We start from the raw sequence: 17,462 nt of genomic DNA on the forward strand, positions 1-17,462 counted from the left end.
TCCAAGGGCTGCGAAGCACGCGTACGCCAGCGCTCACTAAACACGGGGAATGGAAAACAGCTAAGTGTCTTACAGGTGCACAGATACCATTTCAGTCAATCACATGAAACACTCTGAAGGTCAGTTCTGCCACCGCAAAAGTCCCCGGGGGGGAAGAAACTCACAGACAAAGATTTCATGTGTGGGCCCAAACTGCCTGAGATAAATACAAGCTTTGTGTACGGCTGCGATACAAGCAGACTGAGCCTTCGTACAACGCTTCAAAGGCAGAGTGAGTGCCCAGTAATAAACAAACAGGTCCTTCATGGCTAAACACCGACTCGTCTCTGTCCAGCACGCTTACAATTAAACTCGGCTTACCAAAGAAAGGAAGATGAAGTCACCTGCCCAAGGTCACACGAATTGAGCAGAATTAAAAGACACCGCAGTTTTAAGCAAAAGTTTTATTTCTATTCGCAGCAATGGAACGATCACATCTAGTATAAAGCACAATGTGGACTACTTCCATTTCCACCTGTACATATAGAGTAGTCTGACACTGACCTTGGGGCAGGAAGAAAAAAAAACAGGGTCACCATTTGCACTTAACCCCAGCTTCCAATGCGAGGGGAAGTGATAGCAATGCAACACACACCAGTACGGTGAACAGCCCAATGGAAAACTGAGCTGGGGCTGTTAGGCATACATTACAATAAGGGAACATTTTTGCATTTGCACTAGTTGGAAAGGCTGTTTCAAAAGAATGCTGTGGTTAAAGGGTTATTGTCACATCTGAGATAAAACCCCAATTCATTAATAAAACCATCTTTGACTTATGTTGGTATTTTACGTTCTTAAGTTATTCGGGTCTATACCGTGTGCGTTAAAATCCTATCAAGGCAGGAGGTTGTGGCACACTTTCCAGACTCTGATTTACGAGACTCCGGTTATAGCGTGGGTGTACAACCATGGTGTTCCCCTGTAAAGCTATTGCCACAGATATCTTGGGATGAGCCAGTAATATAAAACTAGGTGCAGCAGTAAGATTGACAGCTCCTGCATACAGAACTTTTATATTAAAATAGAAGAACAGAGTTAAAACGCTGGATAGGGGTTGACATGAAACATGATACAGCCGATTAGCAGCAGATGAGGCACCAAAACTCTTCAGTAAGTTCTTGCCTTGGCGTGTTTATAGGAAATCCTTAATCTAGCCTAGCTTCAAACTGACTCAGGATTCAGCTTCTACAAAGCAATAAACAGCGGATACTTGTGCGTCGCTTGGGCAGCCTGGTGAATACATCGACTTCCACACCAACACGTATTTTAGTAGTATATGTTCCCTGAGCCTGGTAGCGTACATTATGATGATACAAGACTAAGGACTGTTGAGATTATACGTTTAATGGTTAAATGAGCCGCTTCTACATGACGCTAGCATTATGCTTGTTTAAACTGGTCCAGAAATCTTGCTGCCTACAAACTAATTGTAAAATAAGATTTACAGGTGACTAGAAAAACCAGTCAGGCCCCCTTAGAGGTTTTACATTTTAATTTAGTAAATAAAGCTGGGATCCAGAAACTGCCCATTGAAGAGATTAACCCGTAGCAGAAAACAATGTAAAAGCGTCATTTAATGAAAGTTGCACCCCTTCCCCCAACCGATCTTGGAGTTGTTGCTCTGAAAAAAACCAAAAAACATTCTACGCCCACCGTCTGGGAGTAGATGAAATAAAGCATAAATCAGTGGGTTTTCCCCTCAGCGTGATACTTTAATTGCTTTCATGTGCTTTCAGTTATGAAGCTTCATAGGATTGCTGATGCAAGTAATGTTGATCCTAGATAGATCTCTGTATTAAAAGTACACAGGCAGCTGTCACTGCACTGTCGAATGTAACCATGTAGCTGCTGGGAATTACTCAATCACAGAAACAACAAGAGGTCTAGACAGGGGCAGACAGTTAATATGAACAATATTGGAAATATGTCTGGGTAAAAGAATATACCTAGATCGTTCTTCTATAAAAGAAAAAAAAATAACCTTCCTTGGCACCAAACCCGATTGTCCAGGTAAGAATGCTCAATTAGTCACTCAATATATCAGCATATCAGGTAAAAACACAATATCCACAAAAAAAAAAAAAAAAAAAGAGGGTCAGGCTAAAGAAACCCAAAGCATATCCGTCATTCAGTAGAGGACAGGACATTCTACCTGCACATTGTGCTAGTCAATTTGTTAGCAAATGAACTTAGACTCCCCACTACTAATGAATCCCTGAACCTTTCCTAGAAATGTATATATTTTTAATAATTTACCGTTTTCCCTCATTCTTAACATTTGTTCAGGACACTTAATTGTCATGTAACACAAAAACAGTGACCTACAGATTGAAAGCTTCTTAAAAGTTTGTTTTATTTTTATCATCATTTGGAAGTGGCTCGTTCTTCACAGACACTGTCAGCATGCAGCACTGTATTGCGGCTCTCTCGCCAATATGACTATGGGAGAACTGCGAAACTGAATTCACTCTCGCTCGATAAGGGAAGATGTTTTAAATTAAAGGAACAGTTACACTCCAAGTGCAGTGGCCTCTCATCCAGACCTCGGTGATGGACGATCTGCAGATTTGTTTAAAAAAAAATAAATATCTTGCCAGTAAAGCACTCTCGCTGTTTGTGATACCAAGCTTTCTGTCTTTAGCCAAGGATATAATTGTTTTTGTTAATTACATGGGGATAAAGTCATTTCATGGAATCCACTTCCGCAGAAGAGGTAGTTGGGAATTCATTGTGAAACGTCTCAAGCTTCAATTATAAAAAGAACCTTACTTTATTGCGTGTGCAGCTCTTATCTATTCTGAGATAGTACATGTCAATACAATATACTTTTTATTCATAACTGAGGGCATACACAATTAGCTGTTGCTATAACAAAACTAAGGTACTACTGGGAACGACATGTTACAGTATTACTCATGGGCCCTATAACATTATTCATAAACACTGAACCTAATTAGGTTTGCAACACTGTTACAAATAAATACCAGTCGCTATTTCATAATTCTGTTTTTTGTTTCCTACCCGCCTGGTGGAAACATAATGGCTAAATGTGTTAGGTTAAGGTTATTTGTAAAAATTATATAGACTCTACTCGTCCAAGAGCAGATGGAGTCTTTAGTCCAAGTTGATACCTTTTTTTTGGGCCAACATTCAAAAACATGTAGCATCACTTAAGCGTTTAAGACCTCAAATGTTTCTTCTTCAGATGAAAGAAAGGACATCTGAAGTCCTAAAAACATATGTGATTCTACATCTTCTAATGCGTTGGCCAAATAAAGGGTATCACCTTGTGATGATGCAAGGCAGGTACCTAAAAGAAACAAGAGTATGGATAACCACCAGGTAAGCTATGGCTAAAAGCACTATGTTTATTATAGCTTTTTATGATGTTTTGGAGAATTCTAAATGTATAATTATTTCTTCTTAAGTAATAACATGGAGCCTTTATCTGGGTTCCCTCTATGGGTTGAAAGTCAACACATCCAAATAAATGAATATACTTTTTCTCACAGAGCATCAGACACATCTATAGTAAGTAAAGCGAGGCTTACCTGCACATCGTAAAGGGCCACAATGTTTTCATGCTGTAGCTCCTAGAAAGAAAAAAATACAGAATGTTGATATTAGGTTTAAATGTATCAAATGGATTCCCCAGGAACAGGATAAGAAGACCTATATACAGAACACGCACAACTATTGTGTAAAGAATAGTCACTACAAAAAACCATAACCCGGTGCACAGCCTATGCGTGCCTGCAAAGAGAAGGGAGTTTACAGCGCGGGATGATGGAAACACAACAGCTACAAGCAGCTAGGGCCACTCATTGGGGTTTATTCACTAAAGAGGGACTTTATCCGGAGAGCTGCAGTTTCATCTCACCAAGATTGCCCTGTATATGGCACGGTTAAATCAACAACTCCTGCTTTAGCGAATGAACCCCGATATGTCTTCAGACACATCTAGGAGGTGCCACAATCTACAGATACAAACTCCAACTGTCTGTTTTGCGGACAAGGTTTATTTTGAGAATTATATTTAGGTAACAAGTTTGATAGAAGTCCTCCATAATCAGTGCTAGTATTATGCATTACTATGCGGGGTATATGACATTGCTCCCCATCGAATATAAACACAGATAGCATTATTTTTAAAGGAGCATTAATCCATATTTTTCCGGAGGAGCAAAGGGATGTAAGGGGGACTGATGTAACTCAGATAAACAAATAGTCCTATCAGAAAAAAACAACACGAGTGTTCCTGAGACAGGTTCATATTTAGAGACGGGGTCATACAGCTCAGTCCGACCTGTCTGCTCTAATACACAACGTGATGGGGACTCTTTAGGGTTTGCAATGTTTCTGAGCTAGGAATCACACCACATCGGGGGGAAAATACCAACAGCTACAAAAGAGACTCATCAAAATTCTGAAAGGACATGAAAGCTCATCACATATCTCCAAACACGCAAGTCGGAAAATCTTGCGGTACGTTATGGATGAATCCTAAATTGTGTTTGATAAGAAAACAAATGTCTACAATACATCAGTACTCTTACACGGAGGAATGCACCTGTCTAGTGAGATGTATCAATTAAGTTATTAAAGGAGAGATTTAGGGCTGCAACTAACGATTATTTTAATAATCGATTAGTTGGCCGATTATTTTTTCGATTAATCGATTAATCGGATAAAAAAACCAATATGCAAATTTTTAGTTTATTTAAAATAATTTAATGAACTGGATGTTAAAAAACAACTTAAAATTTACATTAACATTCTTATTTTGTTATGATGTAATAAAAAAACAATATTTTCAAAGTACAAAAACCCAAACACAATATTTATGAAACAAAATAACCCCAAACATTCTGAAAAGAGGTGGACTATTACTGTTCAAGAAACTTTGCCCCAGCCCTGGCACTTTGCACCCAGCACTTTGCACTCTGCACCCAGCACTTTTGCCCCAGCCCTGGCACTTTGCACCCAGCACGTTGCACCCAGAACTTTGCACCCAGCACTTTGCCCCAGCCCTGGCACTTCGCCCCCAGCACTTTGCACTGTGCCCCTGCACCCAGTCTCCAACTCTGCCCTGCCCCCACATTCTGCCCTGCCCCCACACTCACACCCTACCCCCACACTCACACCCTGCACCCACTCTGCCCTGCACCCAGTCTCCCACTCTGCCCTGCACCCACACCCTGCATCCCCACCCCCACTCTGCCCTGCACCCACACTCACACCCTGCATCCCCACCCCGCCCTGCACCCAGTCTCCCACTCTGCATCCCCACCCCCACTCTGCCCTGCACCCAGTCTCCTGCCCCCCCCACTCTGCCCTGCCCCCCCCACTCACACCCTGCCCTGCATCAACACCCCCACTCTGCCCTGCACCCAGTCTCCTGCCCCCCCACCCCCACTCACACCCTGCCCTGCATCCCCACCCCCACTCTGCCCTGCACTCAGTCTCCTACCCTGGCCTGCCCCCCCACCCCCACTCTGCCCTGCACCCACACTCACCCTGCCCTGCATCCCCTGAAACCCCACCCTGCCGTGGACCCCACTCCGCCGTGGACCCCCACCCCCAGAATCGCTCTGTGCGAATAGAGCCACTCGCACAGAGCGATTCGCACAGACATTCCCACAGACATGAAGAATACTTACCTCCGCTACGGACTCGTTCCACTTTCAAGCTTCAAGTCTACAACTTTATTAAACTCTTGATGCGCGTCACATCCGTCACGTACGTATGCAGAAGGCGGAGACTGCAGAAACGGGGCAACGCTCGCGGAGGTAAGTAAAAGGAGCCGAGTGCTCCAACGACGAATCGATCGCTCGATTAATCGATAACGGAAATCGTTGACAACGATTTCCGTTATCGATTATTATCGATTTTATCGATTCGTTGTTTCAGCCCTAGAGAGATTAGGTGGTCACTTAAATGAAAACAAACTGAGATATTTCTTAAGTAAATGTATACAGCCCTCTAACAATACAGATTTATAAAACTGGACAAAAACAGCTGCTGCCACAGACGGCTTCCTCCTTAAAAGTGATGATGTCATCAAGACAGATAGATGATGTGTGCTGAAGGCTTGGAAATAGTTGCAATGTATGTGCTGGATGGGAGATCCTAGCATATATATGTCTTTACAGTGTAATTAAAGAGCAGCACATGCTCGCTCATGCGTGGCTGCATGACTAAGATCAAAAACACTAAAAGAGGGAACACCAGCAGAGCGTGCAGGAGCAGGGAGGAAAGGGTGCTGCATCTAACAAACACGCTGACATCACAACGGGGAGGGGCAGACAGGGCATGGATTCTTCCACGCTGACATGCCAACTGCTATTTATTTGGGATTACACAACTTAAGTGGAAAAACATATTATGCCTCACTGACAACAAACAGGAAATGTTTCATAGGGTAAGCTAAGAAAAAAATAAACAACATCATTAGGACCATAAGATGCAGCAAGTCCTCAACTTACGTAAGTGGATCGGTCCACAGCTCTATGTGCAAGTTGAGTTTTACGTCACTCGGGGACATGTTTTACTATATACCGTATCGTACGTTGCCAATTTGTTCTATAAATGCCGTACATTGCATGAACACATCAGAATTTTTTTTTACGCAAGTCTGGATCTATGTATGTCTGTAGTGTAAACGCTTATAATGAATGAAATAAGGCACTTTAAAGTTGCTGATTACAAGATGATTATTAGTTTATATGAAGCGCATATATATATATATATATATATATATATACACACACAGTATATATATATATATATATATATATATATATATATACCTATATATATATATATATAGGTTATTGCAAGCAAAACGTGATGTCGGGAAAACATTGTTAGAATGTTCTGCGTTTTCACAGGGAGGGAGAGAATCTTATCTTAGGAGGGAGGGAGAGAATTTTATCTTAGGAGGGAAGATGTAACATGACTCTTCTCTTCTACAACCAGAAATTTTAAACATTGACCACATGCTGATCAGCTGTCACAGCATATTATTTTTTTTAAATGGACTCCGGTGTCAAACATTATATATCATTTGCGTTAAGGCACTGGCCTAAAAATCAATTCTCTTCCACAGCACATATCTTTAAACTAGGGCCCTGTAAAGATTTGGCTTTTCCGAATTGAATCGCTGCTGCTGATTCTAATTTGATTCAAAGTTTTCAAAGATTTGAAAATGTCAAATCTCACGCGTCACTGCCTCACTCCATCGATCAGTCCTTTTGTGCACAGAAAACGCACGGAGGGACTGACAGGTAGAAATGAGCACAGCCCACCGCTCTGACATCATATTCCGGAACTCAGACATAACCAGTGAGTGAGGACAACAAGAGAGCAGCAGATGAGAGCGGTCACCTGCTGCTGAATGAGCCTTTCCCCCCAAAAAGATAGGTGTGAGTGTGTATGTATGTGTGTGGAGATATATCCACCACACCTATAGAACAATAAAGGATCCTTATCCGTTAATCGCTATATATAAAGATATATATATAGCCAAACAATGATAATGAGAAGAGGAATTCATTTATTGTAATCAATCCATAATTGAATTGATGAACAGGAGCATGTTAGCCGCCTCAGATGACATGGCCCCTGTTCTCATCAGCCTCCTAAGATAACATGGTTTCCTGCAGAGTTATGGAAGCCCCATTATAAGAGTTCTACCTGTTATTGTTACTGTGATTGAATTATGCTTTGTTTACAGAACCAATGGGGAAGAAATGATTTGGATGACAGGGAGACAGATATTTTATTGTTTCATTCCATATTTTATTTTGAAAATCTGCAAACCTCACTTTATAAAGCACTGTAAAATACTTTAACAGGGGCCAAACAATCCGGTTTCCATACAACTATTGATACCTACTTACATTAAGTGTAGGACATTTAGCAACTAGAGCGATGCACAAGAAGATGACACAGGACTATTAGTGACAATACTCGCAAAATCCATAAATATCCATAAAGAGATACATTCTATTTTAATAGAGCTATGGTGACTCTGTTGGCGACAAAACTAGATCAACAAAAATAAGCACACGTTGTACTAACATATTCTGCACGCTGTCAATTTAACATTTATCTTTGATAAAATATTTTAATGTACATGACATAATCCAGCATGAAACTGCCACACCAAATATAAATGTGTGTATATATATACATATATATACACACACACACATATGTACACATACAGATAAATGATTAGCATGTGCATGTGTACTCTTATGGGGGGGAATATGGATATCTGTTTGCAATAAGCCTTGGCAATAAAGTCGTATTTATTTCGGTTTACCTAGTGGAAGGGCAAAATAGCTTTCCAGCAGCAAAAAGCAGTTAACCAATTAGAAGAATTGTTTTGTCACTGTTTCATGGCATCTGTTTATCGAAGACAGAATAATCCTCTTTGTGGCATTAATTTACATGTTAAGCACCCAGAGGTTTATCTTTGCAGTTTGGCTTCTCAGATTAGAAAACCAGTTGACAAAGTTCATTTAGCGTCATAAATACCTGTCCCAGTTGGTAACCCAGAGTTTATCTAGAACTGGCCCTAGTTTTACTGTTAGATACCAAAACATCTAGTAATGGCTAATTTGATTATAATTTGAATGTACGTTGGAACTAAATGTTTCTATTGTTTCACTTCCCCCTCAACCACCAACTAGATCGTTACCTCGGAAGAGCAGGGTCCTCTTCTCCTTTTGTACCAGTTTGTTATTGTCTGTGACTTTAAATTTTACCACCCTTATATCACTCTTCTTGGCACCACAGAACGCTTCACCAAAGGCACAGATGGGGCACCATTGGATTTTGTGTTGACTAGCAAGGGACACTTGAACTAAGTGTGTACTCAAGAAACCTATGTCTCTACAATAAGAAGGGAAGTATTTAATCCAGAATCTGTGACATAATACAGTAGAACCTATGTTTTCTGGGCTGTTTTTATGACTATGATGTATCTTTCTCGGTATATAGCCATATTGGTCCAAAAGAGTATGACGTCTTAAGGCAAAGATGATACCTTTTATTTTGCTGGCATAGAAAAAGATATAAATTCATGTACATTTTTGGGACATGAAAGATCTCTACAGGTAAAATAGCTATTAGATATCATCTTCAGCTAAAAACTCCATCATGACGCAAAGCACACAAATAACGTAATTATTTACCAAGCACAACAGCAAAGATATTTCTTGGTTCCTTTTGTTCACCTGGGGGGGAAGATGCATTCATTTTTAGTTCTTCCCCTTCATTAGATCTGGTTATAAAACGTTCACTGAACCCTGACAGATTCCTGTAGTCAGTTAAGGATTCATATGTTGAAAGCGCAATGGAAAACATGATGTGATTCACTGCAGAGAGAGTGTTTGCTTTTCATTAAAGGTTAACACATTCAGTCTTATTTTTAAGGTCATTAGGCCCTAAGAGGGGTTGAGGAGCATGGCAACAGAACAGCCACCAGGATAGAAAACATTGCCAGCTTATTGGTATTCATGTTGGAATTGAGCCACTGCGTGTATAAGAATAGGACTGTGAGTGGGATGTTCTTTTCCAACAATTGTGATGTAAAGTGTAAGAAATTACCCTTGCAACCCGACTATCAGAAGTCAGGCTGCATCCTAGCGATTGCGCTGCTCAGGGTTACAATGCAGGAAGCTGATTGTTTGCAAAGAGTAAAGGAGATCAGAAAATTCTCCTACAAGCTGCTTATAGTGCAATTTTTTTCCAATTTGGGAAAAGGGGCATATTCACTTTATAATCGTGGAACATTCTGCACAAAATGGTAGGTAAAACATGTGCACCCCAAAATTCACCTCATTTATGCCATTATAGAGGGACAAAATTAACTGTGATCAAGAACTGACATGCGTAGAAAATTGCTTCTGAACAAGGGAACCAACAACCCCCAGATGTATGCTTCAGACCTTATGGGCCTCATCGGTGAGGCATGTGTTGGTGTCCCACTTGCAAGAGGTTCAAGGAAGTCTACAAATTGACTCACGTGTAGTGTTGGGGAAAACATCAAGAGGTTTTCTAGGTTAAAAATATACATCCCTTGCTAGCTAAGACTAGATCACCGGAAACACAATGGTAGCAGGGCCGGACTCGGGGTTACTTGGTGGCCCTGACCCACTAAAGTGGCTGGACCAGAACAGTAAGGTCTTCAGTAGTGGTTTTAAAACCACTGCTCACTAACGTACTTCGCGAAATTCTTTGTACAAAAATGCGTATGTCATATTTCATTTTCTTAAAATGAATAATTAGTTAGCTTGTAGTTTGTGCTGGCAGTTGACATTAGGCGAGAGAGATAAAAACAAGAATGATGTACTACAAAGGTTGATAAATTGCTGAAGACACATTTAATATGCCCACAGAGTGTACATAAGCTGAGAGAACATTTTACTTACAATTAAATTTAGAATGTTCAAAACAGTATTTGGGATATGCCGTCATATCTATATGTACAAAATCCCAGCAGACACTATATGTCTCACTTTACCCAAAATGATCAACATGTAGAACTGAACTGTAACTTTAACCCAGCTCCCCATATATGTTTTTACGCCCATATTCATCTAAAGGGTGCCATCGGTAACAGAGGGGGGGGGGGGGCTGTACAAAAGCCAATATGGTTTAGTATCTGAAAGTCATACTCTCACAACGTTGCATGAGGAAACACAGAATGAACTTCTTCTTATGATCAGGTCTATGAGGTTATTCAATAAAAAAATCAATATTTCTCATAAACCTAGAGACATGCTAGTAATTCTGTCGTCATAACGTATGGATTTTAATGTTATACACATCCATCTTCTATATATCATTCAGAAGACCAGATGGCTTTAAACCAAAGCTTGGTTAAAGGGAACTGCATCCAGGACCACAGGTGACCACCAGAAAATGCATGTGGCCCCATAGTAAAGGAAGATCCTTGATCCTTACCTTCAAGATCTTTATTTCTTTACCCAGCAGGATCTGCGATTTGGACAAGTTCTTTTTATTGATGCTTTTTATAGCCACCTCCCAGTCTGTTTTCTATAAATAAAATAAAAGAGAGAGAGATTAGGCAAACTTTTTCTTTCTGGTCAGAGAAGAGCATGCACCATAAATAATTACGCAACGCGATTAAATAAATGCTATTTTTTTTTTTTATCTTGTAGCATGTGGAAATATTGGCAGCAAGCACTTGGCCCATTTGCCAATTTCTTTTGCAGACGGTTATACCCAGTCATTGACATACTTTTAAAGTAAATATTATTATCCAAAGTAGATTTCAAACAAAGTGACAGTGTACCCGGATGGGAAACATAATGTACCTGATGAACAATGCCTAACCACAACATATCTGTCAGGTGAGCAGCAAGCTTTTTTGTGATCAAGGGAGGCCTGGTAAGGTTACCATGGCAACACATGAACCTGTACTTAGGACGACTGGGCCCTTTAATTGTGGGTGCTTAAGAACGTTGTATCCTACAGGGCAGAAAGGTTTTTAATGTGGTCATGCCATATATATATGTTCTACAAACATGATTTAACACACTCACACTTCCACATCTGATCACCTGCTTCAAAACCTTTGATCCAAGACAGTCTCAGTCTTTGAGATTCAAAATGGTCCTAGGTTAAACTAAACATGCATGTTCAACGACACACAGACTTAGCCGATTAATTATATGTCGGCTAGACATATCTTAAAACACTGGATAGATTCTGGTCGTTGACACAGAATTAAAAACCGATTGCCAACCTGATTGTGTGAGCTTTGTCCAGCAATTTATTCTGGCCTAGGGCAGCAGGTCTGGTGGGGTGGCAGTACACCTACTCCACAATAGAGGGTCACTGCTCAAAAGGTCTCTGATCTCAAATGCCCCATTTAGACCATGGCCAGCATAGCCTCCATAGCATGCATTGCAAGGAGCTGGGCACCATTAAGAGCTGGGCACCATTAAGGGAGTGGTGGCATTTGACGTGAAGTGGGCAGCTGGGGGTGCTGCTCTGTGTCAGGTCTAGGGCAGCACCAAAGACCCATATACCTTTTATAAATGATGTGACCGAGATGAAAATAAACTTGGCTGTGTTGAGCGGTGGCCAATGCAATTTGACTGAGGCCTAGCCTTCGGAACCTAGTGCCAAGTTTGTTTCTCGCTTCCAATCAGCTGGTCTGCCATAGACTAATTTATTTATATATACTGTCAGATTTAATGTTTTAACAACAACCAAGATGGTTTCCATAATGCAAACTATCAGACTGTAACTGTTATTGCACAACGCGTAACTAAGGTGGCTCTATCTAGTCTCACAAACTCTGTGTTTATATTATATTATAGCAGCATACAAACAGATAAGGAGGTCTTGTTATTGCCAGACTGTGATTAAACAGGTAAAACACTTTCTACTTGACTTCAGAGCATTGCTTAGCACTGAGGGAGCCACCTGCACTGGACCTTCTTAACTTTTACAGCTGTCTCAAAGATTGGAGTGAATTCAATGCATTCCAGATGAACCTTTTTGTCATTCTATCCAGTATGGTATATATATAAAAAAATATATACTAGACTGGATGGCTCAAATTAAATTCTAATATTATTTAGGTACTTTAACACTTTGGGTATGGGTTTGACTTTAAAAGAGGATCACTCCAGAAATACTTTATCTACTAGTTCTCCATCTCCATAGAAATAAAGGGTTGGAGTTTATAAGTAGTCCTATTGTCCCTACTTTGCATCTTGGACCAGTGACGTATCCTGGGCCAGGCCTATTCTACATATGTAGTATGAAATGCATTCAGTGCCAAAGCAGATATTTAAGTGAAAAACTGCCTCATTTATTTTTAAAAAGGTACTTAAATCGCAATGTACAGAGACTGCGTCTGTCAGCATTTTGGACAAGCTCATCAAGGGCCTCATTATGGTCTCTAAGGAGCAGTTCCATTTCTGAGCGCCATTACCAAATGATACCAAATACCCACATCCAAGTGGGAGTGAGGTTACAATAATAATTTCTTACAACGCAATTTCACATGGCAAAAATATTGTATTACTTCTGTTTTTAAATGTCTCACGTTAACGTCTATTCCAATATGACAAAAAAAAAAAATGATGTTACGCAGCTGGTGATCTCACTACTGTCAATGTCCTGCTCCCCACTCTCCATAACGATAGTACCATTAAGGTTGATTACCTACAGCCAGAACGCACAAATAGGTATCAGCGAATAGATTTTTCTACCCTGTACTATGTACACCTGCGTTCTACGTATAAACTGCTTCTGAGGTTGCACTATTTTAGACAGTGTTGCGATATTGCTCACAGAGCCATAATCCCAGAATTCTCGATAGCGTATATATGAATAGCATCAGCATTACCATTAATGACCAGCGTGTTCTTTATTTGTCAGGCTATCACAACAATCTTTAAATGGATTAAACACGTAAGATGTCAATAAAGCAATTTACCACGTGTCTAAAGCCATCCATCAGCACAACCGTAAGGCTTCGGTTACAGGTATATAATTACATGAAACTCATTATAACCCAGGCCAGCTTCTCTGTGGTGCGTTGTTGATTTGTTAAAGGGAAGAATACCACAGTACTGTCTGAGCGGTCACTTTGTGGGAACCATGCAAGCCTATAACCCACCACTAGCTGGTGTTTCTGATGTCACGTCGGTTCGGAGCTTCCAGGAGAATTAAATATTAAATTTCCCTTATATCACTGATTTAGCAAAGGCCAACCACAGCGAGCTCATCCTACAAGAAGAGCTTAGCTAACCCTGCAAAGCGCATAGATGAATCAGTCGGAAGAAACTACCACATTACCTATATTCTATGTAGGGCCAATTAAGGTCTTCTTTCATTGGGAATCTCACCAGGGTTCACCTTTGATAATGCACAGTGATATAAGGGTTTACTCTACTATCTTGCAAACTCCTTCTTTAGTGAATAGACCATGTCGTCCTTTAACTTCATCTGCAAACCTCTCCCTAAGACAAACCAGGTCAGCAACCTGACATGACACAAATGAAAATCAGCACAGACGCAAGGGATAAAGGAACGCTGGGCATAACCATCTGCAAAAGTGAAGAGTAAACCATAACTAACGGAGAAGAAAAATTTTCTAGAAGACCAACAACCTTGATTTCTACCCTCAACCATTTTCATTGCCAGCAATATTATAGTTACCTTCCTGTGGCGCCCCTTGAAGACCACGGCAAAGGCCCCATGACCAATAAGATCCTTTCTACTGTACTCAAAATCTCCCACCACCTCCATCCTTAGGTCAAAGGCTCAGGAATAAACATTCAGTGAATCAAGAAGCAGTTTCTCCTTTTCTCCCACAACGTGATAATAAACTGGAACCAATCTTTTTGAAAAAAAGTCTTCCAACAAAACTGGTGATAGCATCATGGGTGGCCCCGTCCAGGACCCAACAAACTCTCTTTAATGTTGTGATGTCAAATGGTTTTCTGTCATCAGCATGCTGTACATTTCCACCACAAGTGACAAGTGATCCAGCACTGTCAAACACCAATTTGACGTTAATGTTAGAAATCTTCCTTTGTGTCTGTGACAAATGGCTTCATAATTGTAATAAGAACTGGATAAGCTTCAGATTGCGATTGCAGTCAATTGGATGAACAGCTTTACTCACTTATTTAAATAATTTAAGAACTGATGATGTGTTTGCACGCCTGATTTTGCTGACTTAAGGGATAATGGTCCCAGAAAGATGCTGGCATGGAAAGGTGCTGGTGTTAAGTTTCTTGCACTAGTTTACAAGATACAGGATTTCACACTCCTGGTTTCTTGTTGATGTCTCAAAGCTCATAGTCCCTAGAAATGTCTATTTACTGGAGCTGAGATATCCACTCCCACAGAGGCTGTTGCTGTGTGTGAGCTCCTCAGATGCTCGATCACCCCAGTGGGGCAGAGGCTGTATCTATGTGACAAAATACAACACCCCAGTAGAGGGATCACAGTAAAGAGGCGATCCGCAGTGGATTCTTCTGCTGGCTGGCAGGGAGAGAAGAAGGCACCAGGCTCCACAACGTCTTCACAGCCTCCTGTTTCTTTGTGTCTCGCCCTGCGGACTATGCTGCTTCTTGGTACAACAGTGTGAAGCATGTAAGAGACACAGAGGGGTTAACCAATGATTGATTCCTCTTGTTTATTGTTGTTTAGTAGACACGACATAAGCACCATGTAAAACCAACAGCGTAATCCGTGGGAACAAAGGCGAAGCGGGCAGGAGACTTCACTAGACACCTTGTAAACAGAAGAGCAGTGTGCCTATTACTGATCGGTCTTCCTCCTCCCACAGTTCCCGTCAGCCCCATCACACTCTCTAACGTCAAGCGCTCTGCGACACTGCCTATGTAGGACGCATCACGCACTATTTAGATTGGAGCTTCCGCTGCCTTTAAATAGTCCGGGATTATTTTACGTTTTTTTTTTTATTACAACAAAACATAATCTGCAGAAAATGATGGACATATCCGATGCTTCTATATGACTGTTAGATAAGTGCAGTGTACAGAATATCTCAATACAATGCGAAGCCTGGATAACTGACCTATTTTTTTCCTAGGCAGCTTCGAGTGGAAAAGGACCTGAATGAAACCAGGCGCAGTGATCCCTCTTAGCATCACGTTTTAACGTTTTTTTTACCTCACTTCCGCTCAGAGTCAGACAAGGACAGTGTCATGAGAGGGGGCGATGTCAGCTTAGCTCCACAGTGACAGCCTATGAACAGTAGCTGCTGTCACACGTGTAGTTGCTAGGGGATAGGTTGATATGACTTATTATCTGCTCATAAAATAGCAGACCTATCAGAGACGTTCATGTGACGAATCATGTCAGGCTTCAGTAATGTGCATGGTGATGCAGGATATGCACCTGCTATAATGCATCGCATAGCTACGTAAAAGTCCCAATAATGGCGCAAATGGGCCCAGATATTTTTGGGACTTATGGAAAATATTTATGGCATTAATAGGTTTAACATTGCATTCTGTGTTCTGTATAGTAATTCATTTATTTTTGGCCCATATATCATGATAGATATATCTTGATAAAGCTCTGGTATATGGACCCAAACGTCAATGGTTTATTCCACTGAATAAAAACGATTCTATATGGAGAAGGCCCATAAGTGCATGTTTACGATGGATTTGTATTGATGGGCTATATGGCACTGTTATAGTCGTTTAGATTGCATAAGGTTTATCGTTATATATAATATTTTATAGTTTCAAGTATTTTTAATTTGAAATAAAAAAATGTTGCAGCCATTTTTTCAAGGTATTTCCTTCTAAGCCAAGAAAAATGAATTTAAGTGTCCCAGCCAGTATATAATACTGTCATACTGTCCATTAGGGCATGTTTGTTATTGATGATCCTATAGCATGCCTCCATTCCATTATTTACAAGGAAAAGATCATACACTATATGACCAGAAGTATGTGAACACCTGACCATCACACCTGTATGAGGTAGGGCAAAAATATGGAGTTGCCCCCAGCTAAAACAGCCTCCACTCTTCTGCAAAGTCATTCCACAAGTTTTTGGGAATTTGTGTTTATTCAGCCAAAAGAGCATCTGTGTGGTCAGGCACTGATGTTGAACGAGAATTTTTTCTCAGGTGTGTACTTGCTGTACCACGCTGCAACAGGACTTTATAAAAGGAGTGTCGAGAACAATTCTCCAGATCGAAAGATTCCATCAGAAGCATAAAAAAGCCACAACTACCTGGAACCACCCCGGACTGGACAAGCTGAGATGGGTCACAGGACATGGCCAAGAAGGAAGAACCGGCAAGAACACATATGTCTGAGAGTGTAAAGTCCTTCACAGCCTTCCCCTGTGATTAGGTTATGGTCAGTACCCAGGATGGAATCTAGCAGTTTTCTCAAAAATTAGCTCTTTCAGAGTCTCCTTGGGCAAATAGTCCTGCTCCATTTCAAATTTAAAGGGAGCTTCGGCTACAGGCTCATCACTTGGGTCAGAATACTGCTCCAGGAAGGGATACGCCAGTGCTGCCTCTAGTTCAATTTATTTGTGGGGATTGAAGGTCAACAGGTCTGCATTTGGGAACAGTCTATTCCATTGCACTTTATTTTTGTGAGGGAGGGAAAGCAAGTAGTTTCTAGCTTTCAAATTGATTAAACAGTCTAGGTCTTGTTAAGAAGGGGATCCAAGAATTCCAAGAATATGATTAAGCTGATCAAGGTAATGTTTCCCAGGGAATATGGGTCTATTGGAAAGCAACTCAGCCAGAATGCAGGCAACAGACCAGATATCGATGGACTTGGTATAACCCTAGAATTCAACATGATCTCAGGAGCTGTGTACCAGCGAGTGGCAACATATTCCGGAAGAATTTTCTGGACCAT

The 17,462-nt window shown here is 40.8% G+C and overlaps 1 protein-coding gene and 1 pseudogene across 2 annotated transcripts in view; both read right to left on the reverse strand.

The window, feature by feature from the left end:
- The window catches only part of LOC149301027 (serine/threonine-protein kinase ULK2-like), a 54,193-nt gene extending 39,850 nt beyond the window's left edge, over window positions 1-14,343 (reverse strand). For both annotated transcript variants that reach the window (XM_089484533.1, XM_089484532.1), the window contains exons 1-3: window positions 14,254-14,343; window positions 11,017-11,109; window positions 3,591-3,632 (exon numbers count right to left, since the gene is read on the reverse strand). In XM_089484533.1, the coding sequence (XP_089340659.1) occupies window positions 3,591-3,632; window positions 11,017-11,109; window positions 14,254-14,343 (225 nt within the window). The remainder of the gene's footprint in view (window positions 1-3,590; window positions 3,633-11,016; window positions 11,110-14,253) is intronic.
- Window positions 14,344-16,947: 2,604 nt separating this feature from the next.
- Window positions 16,948-17,462, reverse strand: LOC149301028 (mitogen-activated protein kinase 1 pseudogene; annotated as a pseudogene).

The sequence above is a fragment of the Sceloporus occidentalis genome, unplaced genomic scaffold, assembly GCF_023333645.1.
Source record: "Sceloporus occidentalis isolate IW3139 unplaced genomic scaffold, rSceOcc1.0.p SCAF_22, whole genome shotgun sequence".
Taxonomy (NCBI): Eukaryota; Metazoa; Chordata; class Lepidosauria; order Squamata; family Phrynosomatidae; genus Sceloporus; species Sceloporus occidentalis.